This window comes from Ochotona curzoniae, unplaced genomic scaffold (genome assembly GCF_017591425.1).
Source record: "Ochotona curzoniae isolate NIBS_2020 unplaced genomic scaffold, NIBS_Ocur_1.0 scaffold_2476, whole genome shotgun sequence".
Taxonomy (NCBI): domain Eukaryota; kingdom Metazoa; phylum Chordata; class Mammalia; order Lagomorpha; family Ochotonidae; genus Ochotona; species Ochotona curzoniae.
In genome coordinates this window covers 3555695-3572390 of record NW_024467095.1, presented here as the reverse complement: position 1 = coordinate 3572390, position 16696 = coordinate 3555695, and the positions used below count along the sequence as shown (strand labels likewise).

Below are 16696 nucleotides of genomic sequence, written 5' to 3'. Positions count from 1 at the left end.
CAGACATCTTTTTACTGTTACTACTGAATGAGAGTACTTTGGAAGGTTCCATCTAACTGCTATGAATCAGAGCTCAAGTACAATTGTCAACGTCAGCCACAAGAGGGCAGCACTTCCAAAGCCTGGAGTTCCAAATACGGCATGAGCGAAACGCACATGAAAGAGCAGTATAAATTACTAAGTCTATGAAATTAGAATATTAACTACAACAAAATAAAACTTAGAGATTACCGTTACACAGTGGGAGACCCAGATGCAGCTGCCCCAAACACTGTGGCCATCTGGAAAGTGAATGGCATGCTTTCTCTCTCTCTCTCCTGTCTCTTCCTTATTTCTCTGCCGCAAGCCCTCCTCTCCTGCTATAACTCTGCCAGTCCCATAAGACTTCAACTAGGTGATGTGTAACTTGAGATTGAAAAGTGGGCAACAGGGAAAGGACCCTAAGAAAGGCAACGGAGCAGAGGACGTGCCTGGCTTTTCAAGTTTTAATTTATTGGTGATTTGACACAAGTTCTGGGGGGTGAGAGGGAAAGTACAGGTATCGTTCAGACAACATATTGTTCATAATAACATTTACATATTATTATAAATAGGTTGGGATTAGGAGGTTGTTGAAAACCCTTTCTCAGCAAAATCGCCCCAGAGGCCAGACTGATGGATGAAAGACAGCTCAGTTCTGAGTACACCAGTTGCCCAAACCGTCAGAAAACCTCATTGTCACATGCGAGAATATCTCATTGAATCACATAGCAAAACTTTAAATTCACAGGGCAGCGTACATACTGTGCCAACTAACAACTAATAGGAAAGCATATCAAATTTTATCCCAGCTTTAATTCCTGTCCCAAATGTAAGATATTGTTTGTCTTTCTGAATTCTCTAGTCCTCGTTCCCAGCAAATCGACATAAAAGTAACAGTCTTCCTTTGTGTCCCTAAAATTTTTTTCTATGGGAGCAAAATTAAAAGGTAATATTTTATGCAAAGTCGGTGTCAGACTTACGTTCCAATGCATTATAAAGAAGCTCAAAGTCATCATTTGTCTTAGGATTATGCCTCCGGTGATAGTCCAATTGCATCCATTCTTCCTTTTCTCTTTGCTTCCTTAATTCTTCCTCTGCTTCCCATTCCAGCCTCCGCTTCTTCTGTATTTTTAAATTCTCTACAAAGATTCTAGCATGCCATCGCCTGTAGTACGTCTGAATCTTTATCACCTACGGTCACATTAAAGGCAATTTTTTAAAAACCTATTGGTAACTTTTTCATCAAATAATAAAAAAGGGAACAAAGATAATTTCCAATCCAGCAGCAACAACAAAACCTTGGAATCTAGTTGTGGCTCGTTCCCTGCAAGATCTTCTCAAAAAATGAACGTAAAATCACAGACATGGCTTGTGGCTGCTGTTGGCTCCCTAGTCCAGTTACTACACTTTGATCGTTGGCTGTGAGCACGATGCTGAGGAGCACGGATCAGCCTGAATCTTCCATTGCCACTCACTCACTGATTTGGGGTAAGCTATTTGCCACCTCTACTTAAGGCCCTCGTGTGTAAAATGGTGACATAGTATTGCCTAGCCAACCCTGTGCATCACATCCTCAATAAATAATACTACTATTGTGGTCAACCTGAATCGTCTCTAGGTTATGTTAATTTTCATTACTTTAGGATCAGACTTGAGTAAAATTGTAGTCTCTAAACATACGAATATGTTCCTCAGAAACAGAACAGTCAACTTCCTTCGGGACTCGGGAGAAGAGGAGCTTTCTCTGGTCCTTACTTAGCTCCAACTTTGGCTCCCCATCCTCTCTCACAATGACCATCAGGGTTGCTCCAGAACCCCCCAAAATTAGCCCAGATAGACAGAGACCAATAAGGAAAGCTTAGTGCAGACAAGAAAAAATCAGCTTGGACTCCAATATACCTTACTAGGTAGGACAGCACACTCTCAACCCGAGCTGCACGCATGCTCGCACCGAGGCGGGAGTCTTCCGCATGACAAACAGAAGTACCCTGAACAGAAAGCTGCTCTCTCCTAAAACCAGGCCTCCGGGATGCCTTTCAGGGCACTAGGGTGAGATTACTGTAAATACATGTGCTGCTGGCGTACGGCACCCTGAGAACCTCAAACACCCCATGAGCGCAGGTCCAAACCTAGCCCAACATTGAAGAGCCAAAAAGTCAAAGACCCTAACTTAACAGAGAGCACCTGCCCGGAGCATCGCCCATAGGCCACGCCCCTGAAGACCGATGGCTCTGGCTTGACCCGCAACAGACTGCACAGATTCCAGACTTCATTCGCTCTGGAGGTACCGACTGAACCAGAAATCTGGCATAGAGCATAACATTCTTACTTATTTAAAAACACAAAACTGTTGCAGGGATGTCAATTCTAACGTTTTAAGAGCCATTTTACTAGAGAAAAACAGATCAGACACTGTTTACATTTTCAGTGAGAAAATAAAGTCTGCAGTATAAATCAATCAATATAAAAGACCCAACAAAAAAATAAGGCGAAATGTTTATCTTCAAATTCACACCAATAGAATGTGTATTAGCTTAGGTGCTACTGAACTTGTTAAACGCAGTTGTGCGAACAACACAGTTTCTGTCCTCTCCGATGGTTACCTAAGGTTGGCAAGCACTTAACCACTGGTTGGAAAGTCCGTCTGGGTTTCACAAACAGCTTCCAATGTGTACGGCCCCACTGGCTGCTATGCTTCTTGCTGTCTTCCAGCGAATAACAAACAGCAAACTTTGCAAGTGACTTCTGCCATTTCCTGTCATATATCAATAGCCAGATCTTGATCATAAAGTCTCGCTGATGGGGGAGGAAGGTTGCAGGGAGGCAGCCGTGTGCCTGGATAAAGCTTTGCCGTAACGGAAGAAGGGAAGATGACCACTGGCAGAGATGTGGTGCTTTATCAAGCTCATGTGCAGAGTGTGCACGGCCTAAGAAGGAATTATGAATAAACTAAGAATGAAGGGAGACAATCTTTTAGAGTATGAGTTTGCAGGTGGGAAGGGAGACCAAGAAGTTCTAAAAATTGGAAGAAATGAAGAAAAAGTAAACGACATAAAAGATAAATCCACACATGCCAAACAAACTATGTCTGTGTAAGTTCCAGGCAGAATGGAGAAAGTCAGTCACAGAAATTACTGAAAATACAATGGAAGTACATTTCCCAAAGTGAGATATGAGCCCTCAGGTAGAAAAGGGCCATCACAAGGCTGAAAAAAAGTGGATATGTAATCTTCTACACTCAAACTGCAACTCAAATATGTAGTTCAGTACAAAATTAGACGATTTATGCCCCTCGCATAACTTCTAAGAGAATCAGCAGACTGAATGCCAGCAGGCATAAAACACGTTCAAAAGGAACATTCAAAGGTGAGTTAAAAAACTTTCCAAAAGTGTAAGCCAACAGGATCTTACGTATAAAAAAGAATGTGCATTTAGAAACATTTGACTAGAGAATATAATATACATACATAAAAATATAAGATATATAAGAAACTGTGCATAATTTTTTAATTGTAATTACTGATCAAATCCTCACCTTATGTAAAGATGAAAAAGAGGATTGAAGACATGAAAAAAAGAAGGAATTATTAAAGTTTTTTCAGAAGTCAGATAGCTTGATTACAGATTTACTTGCATAAAAGCTTTAGGAATGTTTAAAAAAAAAAAAAAAGAGGTTAATGGGACCGGGACAGTAGCATCATCGAGCCCCTGCATCCATTTGGGAGACCTGGAAGATGCTGCTGGCTCCTGGCTTCAGCCTAGCCCAGCTCTGGCTGTTGCAGCCATTTGGGAAGTGAACCAACAGATGGGAGATCTCTCCCTCTCTCTGTCCCTCCTTCTTTCTGTGTAACTCTGCCTTTCAAATAAAAACAAAAAAAGTTACAAGTAACTATTAGGAAAATAGAAATTAAGTATCTGCTTCTGCACTTTACAGCAACAGATTGAACAAATCAGCAAACTGAGGAAAAGATTAATGAAAGAATAAACAAGCAATAAGTGACTAGTAATAAAAATGAGATGGCAGGAATGAGGATAAAAATATCTACAGTCACACACTATCCATAGTCACACAATATAATCTTGCTTAATGCAAAAGATTCAAAATAAACACTAACCAGTTAACTTCCAAGGCAAAATAGGTATGACCTGGCAGAAAGGCACAGTGGAGATAAAGGAAGAACTCGTTATAAATGTATTCCTTCCACTCTTAACTAATCCTTTTGATTTAGGTACCAACCTGCTTTCTACTCCCCATTTCCCATCCGAAAGCCTTCAGTTCACTTTCCAAACTTCCACGGGGTGAATTATTTGATGGCTGACGCCATCCTCCCTGGTACAATCAGGTTTAACTCTCTCCTCTTCCCAAAATTCAATAACTCCCTCTTTTCTTTTGCTTGGTTAAAAAAAAAAAAAAAACTAGTGTGAACTGATGAAGTAAAAATTTATCAGATTGGTGTCCTAACTGGCTCCCAGCGACACAGTGAGCCCTTTCGGGCAGTGAGTCAGTAGACTTGTTGGTTTGGTTTTTTTTTTTTTTTTTTGGTACTACAAGTTTCTCTTTCAAGACTTTGTGTCAACTGAATTAGAAAAACAGCCTAACTTTCGAATTCTTTCCAATAACAAAACAAAATCTGCATTATAATCATCATTTCTTAGTCATTTGCAAGGAAGTGGATCCAACTATGTGCTCATATGTTGAAAGCAAAGAATGAAGACAGACCAGCAGACAGTAAATGACACAGCAGAGCAGCTGTCCAATCTTCAGGGAAAGCAGACTTCAATGTCCCATCTAGTCTGTCTCCCCGCGCAGTTCTGCTGCGACAGGAGTTAGCATCATGGCACAGAACTGTTCAGAAGGCTGATGGTGACCAAACACAGCACAAAGAGCACCTGGGTCTCACTATGGAACTGAGACAGACTAGAAATATTTAATATTCTGGTTCCTCATATTAGAGATAAAGATTCCTTTTATTACCCATCAAACGAGGCACACACACACAGGAATTCCTTCGCAAGCCTGTGTGGCTTAGTCAAACACAGAGCCAACCAGGAACAATTCACTGATTCAATACTCAAATCACATTTTTCATATTCATCTATCAAGTTCTCTTACCGCCTGTAATCTTCGGTCACCTTGGTCTTCAGAGGAGAAGTATTTTCCTGGTGTTACCAATTTGTCAGTTATATTTGAAACATACACACCAATTTTGGTCATTTGTGTGGATGTTGTATTTGCAGTCTGCTGGAACTTTTTTCTCAGAGAAACTGTCTGAAATAAAAACATGGGAAATGTAAGTGCCCACTATGTAAATACAGAAGGAGAATTATTTTTCTACATTTTCAATTTCTATTACTTTAATTTCTATACATTTAGAAGATTTTTAGATTCATATGTTACAGTGATTGCTGATGCTATAACTTCAGAAACTTACATGACAAATTTAAAATATTACCTGTGTATCCCTACAAAATACATCAGGTCTTCCAGAAATCTTTTTAGGTATAGTCTGCGTTCCAGCATTATGATATTCTATGCCTGTTATTTTATGTCTGAATCCACCAAGAAATGGTTTATGAAAGTCAGATTTGATAACCTCAACAACTACCTCCTGGGACTGATCAATGCCTGAAGAGATAAAATACAAAATTGAAAGAAACTTCCAGTACAAAGAAAGTGTAAAATACTTTGTCCAAAAAGCGTCAAGTAACTAACCAGTTTCTACGGTGACAGTTATGATGTGAGAGAGCTTTTTCAGTACAGCCACATTTGTGATTGGATACAGTTCTTGATTTGCAGAAAAGATTTCCACTTGTATAATATCCTGTGGCTTGACTCCATATTGAATTAGAGACTCGTTATTTTTAACAATTTTTCCTAAAAAAATAAAAATTTTAAGAAATTTCATGACAGTAATATGGCTTTCTTCTTTTTTAATGATGCACAATCTCATCTTTTGATATATCTGAACATTGTAGAATGCCTGTCAAGCTAACTATGTATATCTACTGCTTTACATAGTTTTGTTTTTGTGAGAAAAAAAAATACTTAAAATTTACTCTCCCAGGACCTCTCAGGTATACAGCTTTCTCATTAACTATAGTTACCATGATCTGCAAGAGATTTCTGGAAATGCTTAATCATGTGTGTTCATTTTAAGAAGATGCAAAACATTAAACATGTTTAGCTTTGTCATGCAGGATTAATGGCTCCACCTCTTGCTCACATGTTTGTATAAAATCCCCCAAACCAAATATATACATATGTGCTGTACTGCAAATCAGGAAGACTGAGCGTGGCTTTCCTGAGCAGGAATTCAGCCTTGTACACAGAGCTCCAAGTCTCAACGCACTGCAAGCAAATGCATAATAAACACAGAAATTCTTAATATCTAAAAACACAAGCATTCTATAGCAGGAGCAGAATAATATTCTAAACATTGGCTCTAGTAAACACTGCAACCTGTTACTCATTACCCCAAGCCAGATCAGCAAAAACATGATTAGTTCAATACCCACTCCCCTGGTACACTCCAAAGAATTCCTCCTTTTCCTTTCTTCAAAATACAAAGCTGACATAAATGAACGCATTTCAAGGTATGTATATGAAGTTTAGTTTTGCACTGAAAATCCCGAGAAGCATTTAACCACAACACCAACTGCCCCTCAAGTCCCCAAACGTTTAAGGTAAAATATTGGCATTTGCCTCTATACATTCTGTGAAAATATTGGTCTAGTTAACTCCAAAGACTTCCTACTAGACACAAGGCCTATGCAGCGTCAGCCGGCTGCTCACCGCTGCGCATACACCATGGAGACCAGACGCCACGGGAATGCCCTCACGCCGCGCTGCACTGCTGGACCCTCCCTGTCCTGGGCAGCATCGCTCGTTCCCCTTGTCCTTGCCTTCTGCTCGCCTCTCCCGTGCTTAATCTACCTCCAATCATTCAAACCTTCTTGTCTTTTTGGGATTTGACCTAGTACCATACCATTCTTCATTTATTTAGGTGGATTACAATATCCGAGATTCCTTCCCCCCGCTCCCATAGCGTCTCACACCTGTTTCCACTACGCCTTGTGGAAACTACGCTATGCATCTCCTCTTTGAGTAGTTGGCACAGTGTGTTGGAAAAATATGTCCTCGAGAAAAATATGTTCAGAACATAATTGTACAACTATGGTATCCAAAAAGAAAGCATCAAAATATTTATATGAAACCAAAGGTTTCGATTCGCTGCATGTTAAAACTAACCAAGCTACGACTAACTTAGTAAGTCTCCAAACTTACCTGCATACTTTATCTGCAGTAAATAAGCGGGGACACTTAAGAATTGTGAAAAATAATCCTTGAGATTTTTAAAAATGCTGTCAACTTTGTAAGAAATTACAATCTCCTGGCCCACAGGGATAAGTATAACTTTTACTGTAGATTAAAAGAAAAAAAAAAAAAGAATTGAAGTCAAGCATAGAGGAACAGCAACCTATTACCTGCAAACAGATACAAAATTATCAACCAATATTTTAATCACATAGAAGGCAGCCCGACTACACCGGGTCTCCTCACTACTCGGAGTGAGTGACTAACATCCTGTTGTAGGCTTCTGCTGCGGAAATTCATTCAAGATCTCAAGAATTACCATCCGTTGTCAATAACTGGTTTACATTATTCAGTTATAAACACAGTAAATGTTTCAGAAAATCAAGCACTATTCTGTAGTAAGAACAGGAAAGGGAGATCTTGAGAAAGAAATGATGTCCCAAAACTTTAAAAATGGGCATTATAAAGTTCATTGTATAATCCATACCCCACTCTACAAAACAGGAAATGCAACATGCTTCCATGATGAAAAAACCGTTATCACAAAATCTGTACACAGTCATAGATTACAAGAAGGAAATACAGCCTTTAAACACGAATGCAGTGCCCAGTGCGATAGCATAGTGGTAAAAATCTTCGCCATGCATGTGCCTGGATCCCATGTGGGCGCCGGTTCTAATCCCGGCAGTTCCACTTCCTATCCAGCTTCTTGCTTGTGGTCTGGGAAAGCAGTCGAGGATGGTCCAAAGCCTTGGGACCCTGCACCCACATGGGAGACCCAGAAGAGCTCCTGGCTCCTGGCTTAGGACTGGCTCAGCTCCAGCCATTGTGGTCACTTGGGGAGTGAACCATCGGATGAAAGATCTTCCTCTCTGTCGCTCCTCCCCTCTGAATATCCACCTTTCCAATAAAAATAAATAAATCTTTTAAAAAAATACCAATGCAAATCTTTTCTATCTAAATCTTTATATTTTGATGGGGCACATGAAGTAAGATGAAGTGGAGATTACATATGGTAGACCAAAAACTCTTATATATTTCGAGATATATATTTTGAGATGATGTTTTTTAAAACTGAATGAGACACTCACCAAAAATGCCCTAAGAAGATGTAACTAGGCAATCGCATCTCTGAGATTCTTTGAGTTTGTTAAAGTTTACTTTTCCAGTTCTCTACCAACAAAGAGAATACTTTCAGGTGTTAAAGAGATGTTATACCACCAAGCAGCTATTTTAATCATTTTAAGGGTGCCAAAACCTATTTTTAAAATATTTTAAAACTTTCACAGTAGTAGCTTCAGGACAGGGAACTATATTCAGAGAATTTGTGAAGCTCAAAGCAATTTTTGAAAAATCAAAAGAATGGAAAAGCACATTTCTTATAAATCACATGAACAGGCAAAGACAGAAACATCCAAAAATGGAAGCTCAATGTCCAATGAACAACGATACTGAGCGCAGACTGCTTCGGCTGGTCGGGTGCGGCCGCTGCTGTCACTTCTCTGCCCTCCTCCCCTTGGCCGCTGTGTGGACACTCCTCACCATGGCAAACGCTCCCACTGGATTCGAAGCCTGCATTTCAGCGGCCACACTCAGCAGTTGTCAGTGTTGTTCAGTGATGGCCCTTGTGCTCTACCCTAAGGATGGAAGCTCTCTCGGGGCTCAAGATATGGAGGAAAAGCAGCTGTTACACATGCAAATAGAACAGATCTCAGGAGCGCCCTTACGGCTGCTCACCTGTGCTCTGCCCCACATTGTGGCAACATTGCTTTGCGTATCAACTTAAAATAGGCCTACAAGGAAAGACAATAATCTTTCTGAAGCTATCAAAAACAAACACTGAGCAGACTTTACAAGTATGTAAAAGCAGCATGAAGTCTAGAATGAGCACCTGGCAGGCACAGAACTAGGAATCCTGGAGCAGAAGCTGTTCCCATCTGGCCTGTATTTAAAAGTTAATGTTCTTCATCTGTTAAGGAAGAACAGATAATACACACAGCTGTTTATTGGTTGAGGAAAAGGGCAAGTGATATTGTAAATGTAAAGCAAGTCTTCAAACAAAAATAAACAAGCAAGAAAAATGAATGGTTCTGTACAGTGAGGAAATGGAATGTACTATTCCTCCCGGGCACCGATACCTGTCGCTGAAGAGTCGACCAGGGACGTTTGCAAAGCCTCCTTCGCGGCCTTTATTCTATCCAGAAGTTCCAGACTGTCCCCTGGACTCTGCTTCCGCTTCTGCCTTGCAGTGGGCGGAGCCTGACTGGGCGAGCGACCCTCTTCCGGCTGCCCTTCCTCGCTTGACTCGAGGCTTGAAAAGCTGCGGTCACTCGGCCGCTCCTCGGGGACGTCCCTGCCCTCGCCAGGCCCATCTGCTTCAGCCTCCTGCTTTGCAGTTTGTTCTGCTCTTTCAGGCTCTCCTGAGGGAGCTGGAATGTTCTCTGTAGCGTATGCATCCTCACTTTCTGTTTCCGGGTCAACTGAGTCAAACTCTTTCTCCTCTTGATCCGACATTTTTCTAAATGGGAGAAAGATAAACATGCTTACTACGTATGAAAAAGCGTCTACACAAAATAGCAAATCCAACACTGGTATATGCCCATGATCTACTACAATGTAGCTTCCTAATTTTCTAAAATGCTGATTAGCCTAGAAAAAAAAATCAGGCAAAAAGGGTTGATAAAATTTCAATGAAACACCACAGAAACTAGAAATGAGTAACAAAAGGACAATCTTGAAACAATAAAATTAAGAAAAATATTCTTGAAAACAAAAAACAAACTTGAAAATACCCTATCACCAAGTCCTTGCACAACACAGGGGAAGTAGTATACCCACAGCAACGAAATTTACACTGCAGCGAGGAAAGCAGGAAACAACCCAATTAGTAAAATATATACAAGATCAGATTTAAAAAAAAAAAAATGTTTACCCAGACCATTTCTCAAGACTCTAGTAGCCGGGCAGGGGTGGGAGGTGGGGAGACAGTAGCAGCAATTGTATCAAATCCTGACAAATGAGGCGCCATCTCCATCCAGTCACGAAGCCCACTTTGTTTGGTTTCCTCATGTGTAAGCATTGATGTAGGCACACTGGGATGGTCTGGATACGGTCAAGGTGTCCCCAGGTGTCAGGAGCCTGGTCCTCGGTGCGGCAGCACCACGGGGTGATGCTGACGAGTTGGAGCCCAGTAAGAGGTCATTGGGAGGGCTGCCCTCAGAATGGATTAAGGCAATACTCCAACACCTCTAGGTAACCTCTCCTGAGAGCAAGCTATCACACGAGAGCCCCCGCTCCGGCCACCTGTCTGGGAATGCTACTCCTCCAACGCGTGCTCTTGCTGAACTGGTGCCGTCAGCCATGAAACCCTGCAAGACGGGGCTGTGCTGCTGGGATGAAAACGCCAGATACTCCAAGTTTTTGATACTTAGTATGTGCTGTCACTTTAAGATAGAGAGTTCTTAACCTCCGGAATGTTTTTCCCAATAGTACCATCGCATGGCAATAGTTTTAACACCACAGAATTAAATACTGCATAAAAGTACTCAGCAAACACTGTCTGGCACATAGCAAGCATTAATAAATGCCAGTTGGAGCCAGTGTTGGTGCCCAATGGGCTAACTGACCATTTATGACTCCGGCATCCCGTATCGGGGTGCCAGATCGGGTTCTGCTGTCCAGCTTCTGATCTGTCTGCCAATATGCGTGCAAGAGCAGCAGGACAGTCCACGTCTCTGAGTCCTCCCTGTCACCCACGAGAAAGACTCAACTAGAGTTCCAGGCTCCTGACTTCAGTCCACTGACAGGCAGCAAACTGATGGATGGAAGATCTCTCTCTCTCTTTCCTGGCCAAATATATATTACTTATTACTAATACATTATTTCTTAAATTTTCCAAAAGACTAATGATAAGTATACATTAAAAATATCTCAGATGTATCACATATTCGTTTTAGTCAATAGGGGAAAATGTTTGCAAAATGAATCATAATCTTTGCAAATATAGAGTCTGGTGCAGTAGTCTTGTGACTGAAGTTCTTGCCTTGCATGCACCAGGATCCCATACAGGCACCAGTTACTGTCCTGGCTGCTCCACTTCCCATCCAGCTCCCTGCTTGTGGTCTGGGAAAGCAGTCGAGGACAGCTCAAAGCCTTGGGCCCCTGCACCCACATGGAAGACCCGAAAGAAGCTCCTGGCTCCTGGCTTGGGACTGGCTCAGCTCCGGCCATTGCAGCCACTTGGGGAGTGAACTTGCAGATGAAGAACTGTCTGTCTCGCCTTCTCTGTAAATGCGACTTTCCTTTAAGAATAAATAAATCTTTTAATAATATTAGCAAATATGGCGCTGACCACATATAAGTTTTAGAGTAACAGCTAGTGACACGTGTGGATAGTTTGCTTACGACGGTTTCCAAACTTTGTTCCGCAGCACTTCTCATCCATGCACGGTGCAGAATACAGCTCCAACCTACACAGCGCTAAGTGCAAAGGCAAAGCCCAGAACAGTCGGTACCGTATTTCACCGACAATCACATACCGTATCCGCACACGATGCTTCCAGAAGAACTGGACTGGAGGCAGTGGGTGGGTAGGTAAAACGCAATGTTCCAATGATAACCCCTCCGACTGTATGCGTCTTATCAGACATCTCAACCTTGTTGAAACGTTTAATAACTCTCCTAGGTGTGCATACAAGGGTCCCCCCTTCCCCTACGATGTCTGGCATAATTTATGAGAAAGCTAGGATGTTAGTGAAGGCAGGGTGCCAGTCCAGCCTGCGACCAACCAAACACGGGCATGTTGGGCTTTTGGGCGGCGGGAGCCTGCGGGAGACGCACGGTTTACGTCTGCGGGAAGGCGCGGCCCTCGCGGGGTCAGCCTCGTCCTCGTCCCGTGCTGTTCCCGCCAGGAGCGCCCGTGGGAGGCGAGGGCTCTGCCTGGCGCTGCCGCCTCCCGCCAGACGGGCCGGCTGGAGCAGCAGCCCCGAAAGCCCGGCCAGTCCTCGCACGGCTTCCAGGGACAGCGCTGGGAGGCCGCGGCAGCACAGGCGGGACGAGCCGAGGCCCGACGGAGCTCAGTCAGCCAGCCCCGACCGGAGCCGAGCCCCGACGGAGCCCAGCCAGCCCCGACGGAGCCCAGCCAGCCCCGACCGGAGCCAGGTCCTACCTCGCGGAGAAGGGCGGCTGCTGGGCTCCCGGGGTGCCCCGACTCCTGAGGCGCAGCGCTGGTACTCCGGGATTCTGTTACGGGTCGTATCCTAGCAACCCCGCGAGAGGCGGCGGTTCCGGCGGGGAAGCCTGGAAGCCCTCCAGGCTCCCGGGGAGCGAGAGGACCGCCACGGCCAGCGCCTTCGCGCGCTGTTAGCCTGCCTCCCTCCAAGACCCATGACACACTCGTAACAATGTAAGCCTCACAGATATGAACAAAATCAAAATCTGAAAAGAATTATCGAAAGGAAAACAAAAATCCACAATGAAAAACACAGGTGTACAGTAACAGGTGCCTACTTGTGTTAAATTTGGAGATCCTAAATAATTCCCGCATAAGTCAACTTTTGTTAATCATTAAATATAAATGGCATTTTTTAAGGACAGAAGCACAATCGTATTGAGGGAAGAGAGTAAATTCCTCTGCAAATACAACAAGCTTCCTTTGGCTTTCTCAACCACCACTGTTAGTAAACACTTAACAATGTCTAATTTAATCATCACGATTTTTTTGCAGAGCAACTATTAGCTTCGTTTTTCTAAGGAGGAAACTAGAACACACAGAGGTCTAGTAGGGGATCTGGGAAGAAATCCAAGAGGTCTGACTCGGGCCAACATTTTAAAATACACACACACACACACACACACACACACACTTTTATCTGAAATCTTCCATCTGCTTGTTCATGCTCCACATGGCCGCAATGGCACTCACACACAGCGTTGGTGTTCACTGCTCACACACAGTGTATTATATATGCTCACTGCTCACACACACAGTGTATTGTATGTTCACTGCTCACACACAGTGTATTGTATGCTCACTGCTCACACACAGTGTATTATATGCTCACTGCTCACACACAGTGTATTGTATGTTCACTGCTCACACACAGTGTATTGTATGTTCACTGCTCACACACAGTGTATTATATGCTCACTGCTCACACAGTGTATTGTATGCTCACTGCTCACACACAGTGTATTATATGCTCACTGCTCACACACAGTGTATTGTATGTTCACTGCTCACACACAGTGTATTATATGCTCACTGCTCACACACAGTGTATTATATGCTCACTGCTCACAGTGTATTGTATGCTCACTGCTCACACACAGTGTATTATATGCTCACTGCTCACACACAGTGTATTGTATGTTCACTGCTCACACACAGTGTATTGTATGTTCACTGCTCACACACAGTGTATTATATGTTCACTGCTCACACACAGTGTATTATATGCTCACTGCTCACACACAGTGTATTGTATGTTCACTGCTCACACACAGTGTATTATATGCTCACTGCTCACACACAGTGTATTATATGCTCACTGCTCACACACAGCGTTGGTGCTCACTGCTCACACACAGTGTATTATATGCTCACTGCTCACACACAGTGTATTATATGTTCACTGCTCACACACAGTGTATTGTATGCTCACTGCTCACACACAGTGTATTGTATGTTCACTGCTCACACACAGTGTATTATATGCTCACTGCTCACACACAGTGTATTGTATGTTCACTGCTCACACACAGTGTATTATATGCTCACTGCTCACACACAGTGTATTGTATGTTCACTGCTCACACACAGTGTATTATATGCTCACACACAGTGTATTGTATGTTCACTGCTCACACACAGTGTATTATATGCTCACTGCTCACACACAGTGTATTATATGTTCACTGCTCACACACAGTGTATTATATGCTCACTGCTCACACACACAGTGTATTGTATGTTCACTGCTCACACACAGTGTATTGTATGTTCACTGCTCACACACAGCGTTGGTGCTCACTGCTCACACACACAGTGTTGAGACGGTACCACTCTAAGGAGCACTCCCTGCCTATCCTCCTGAGACATGTTAGCATACAGCAGCTTGGGGGAATTCTGGACAAGTCACTATTTTCCTTCATTCCCTAAAGTGTTGGATTGTTACCTCTAAATAAACACCTTTAAAGTTTCTCTAGTTCCCATCAATAACTCAAATTCTTTATCATACAAACTACTACCCTTCTAGTAGTTTACTCAAAAACTGAACATGACATAATTGCAGCAAGGGTACAACTAATTACACAGTGAGCTTCAATGGGAGCAGGAACCATCCGCAGCTAGAAAATACCCAGGCATTAGCAATTCGGTTCCCAGCCCTAGACCCCAGAACACATTTCCCCAAGAAGTTAATTATTTCCTTGTTTACATAACCACAGAGGCTGGGAGGAAAAAAGGGTTTTTTAGCCTGTAACAGAAAGTTGATTTCTTCCCTTGAAAAGTGAAACGTACATGTTAATTAGCTTTTCTTTTTCACTCTCAATTTCTTTTTTTATGGGAAAGGCAGACATGCAGAAAGAAGGAAATACAGAAAGATCCTCTGTATTCTGGTTCACTCCTAAGTGGCCTCAACAGCCAGAGCTGAGCCCAAATCAGGAGCCAGGAGCTTCTTCCGGGTCTCCACGCAGGTGCAGTATCCCAAGGCTTTTGTTTCTCCTCCACCGCTCTCCTAGGCCACAGGCAGGGAGCTGGACGGGAAGGGTGCTGTCTGGATACGGACTGGTGCCCAAATGGAATTATGGCACATCCAAGGCGAGGATTTAACCACTGAGCCATCTCATTGGAGCCTGGAGGTAAACTCTGTACCATGTTCAGCTTAGCTCTACATCTTATCAGCTATGTGACCTTGGATATGTTATTAAATCATCTTTTTGTCTGTTTCTCCAAGGCTCCAGGTTACAAAATTGTAGGTCAGCACTACTTACATTATGGTCAGGTTACCACTATCAGAAAAACAAGTCCAACTTGCAGTATTTGCATGTTACATACAATGCCCACCAACTAGCATCAAAAAACATTGTTGGCATACCAGCTGTCATTCTATAACTAGCAATTTCTTTTTTCCAACAGGGACAAATTCCCTGTTGTCTTATTTCTTTTGTTTCGTTTTTTTCTTTAAAGATTTATTTACTTGAAAGACGGAGTTAGAGACAGATCTTCTATTCACTGACTCTCATACAGGCTAACACAGAGCCTGACCAGGCAGGAGTCTGGAGCTTTCTCTGGATCTCTGCAGGGAGGGCAGAGGCCCAAGCACAGGCCACCTCCCACTCTGCCCAGGCATACTACCTGGGACCCGGCTCCCAGTGCAGCAGAACGGACACCCGGCACCAAAGCAGAGCAGGCCACATTTCCCTCAATTCTGCCTTTCCTTCCTTGCTTCCTTTCTTTATCTTAGTTTCCTGGTTCCTTTTGTTATCTTTGGTTTGCTTTATTTTTGTTCTTTTTTGTTTTACTTCCTTCTGTCAGCCCCATTCTCATTTCTGTGATGTCATTTGTTAGGCTCAGCCCACCCTGGCACCCCTGCGGAGGGCCTGGGCTGGAGTTCTGCTTCTGCTTCCAGCCAGCCTCCTGCCAACGCACAGGAGGGCAAGCAGCAGAGCTCAGGCAGCCGACACCCTGGCTCGCTGTGTGAGAGAGAGAATGAACTCCAAGCCACAAACAAAAGTATCATATCTGAAGGCCAAAAATACCGAGTTAGATTACTGAGGTATTTAGAAATGATGCAGGGAGAGGAAAGGTGAGGACCCGTGACCATGGTACCAGCAAGCCACCTGCTTCCTCAGAGAGCATGTCTTCTGTTTCAGAGGTCTAGCTGCACGCATCAGTACCATGGCAAGCAGCATTTCGTGATGCCACTGTGAAACCCTAACGCAGACACAGGCCTGTTCACAGGCCAAGCTCCTATGAACTTCATTAAACTCACTTCATTTAAAGAAACTCACTTTTTTTAAAGGACATTCTGCATCTATTCCGATGTGGTTGAGCTGATCAATAAAGTTAAAGGCTAGCAGAGAACTAACTTCACAAACAAAGGAAAAATTTTCCAAACTACCTCTGTACAACAAAAACCATCTTTTGAGTACCAAATTAACTTCTTCAGCAGTACAAGAAATTGTAAGTTGAGGACAGATAATATCCACCAAAGATAAAATAACAATATGATAAAAATAAGATAAAATGAACTAGTAAATGCAGTAATTCAAATATAAATTGACATTGTTAGTGAATGTGGCAATCAGTAATTAAACATATTTTTTCTTTGTAAACATCACATCACAGCCAAATAGGTT

General features: G+C 42.9%; 1 protein-coding gene across 1 annotated transcript in view; it reads right to left on the bottom strand.

The window, feature by feature from the left end:
* Window positions 1-11985, bottom strand: part of IQUB (IQ motif and ubiquitin domain containing) — a 31980-nt gene extending 19995 nt beyond the window's left edge. The window contains exons 1-7 of the mRNA XM_041001918.1: window positions 11875-11985; window positions 9475-9985; window positions 7307-7441; window positions 5735-5896; window positions 5475-5647; window positions 5135-5290; window positions 1002-1212 (exon numbers count right to left, since the gene is read on the bottom strand). Coding sequence (XP_040857852.1) covers window positions 1002-1212; window positions 5135-5290; window positions 5475-5647; window positions 5735-5896; window positions 7307-7441; window positions 9475-9985; window positions 11875-11985 — 1459 coding nt within the window. The remainder of the gene's footprint in view (window positions 1-1001; window positions 1213-5134; window positions 5291-5474; window positions 5648-5734; window positions 5897-7306; window positions 7442-9474; window positions 9986-11874) is intronic.
* Window positions 11986-16696: the final 4711 nt, after the last annotated feature.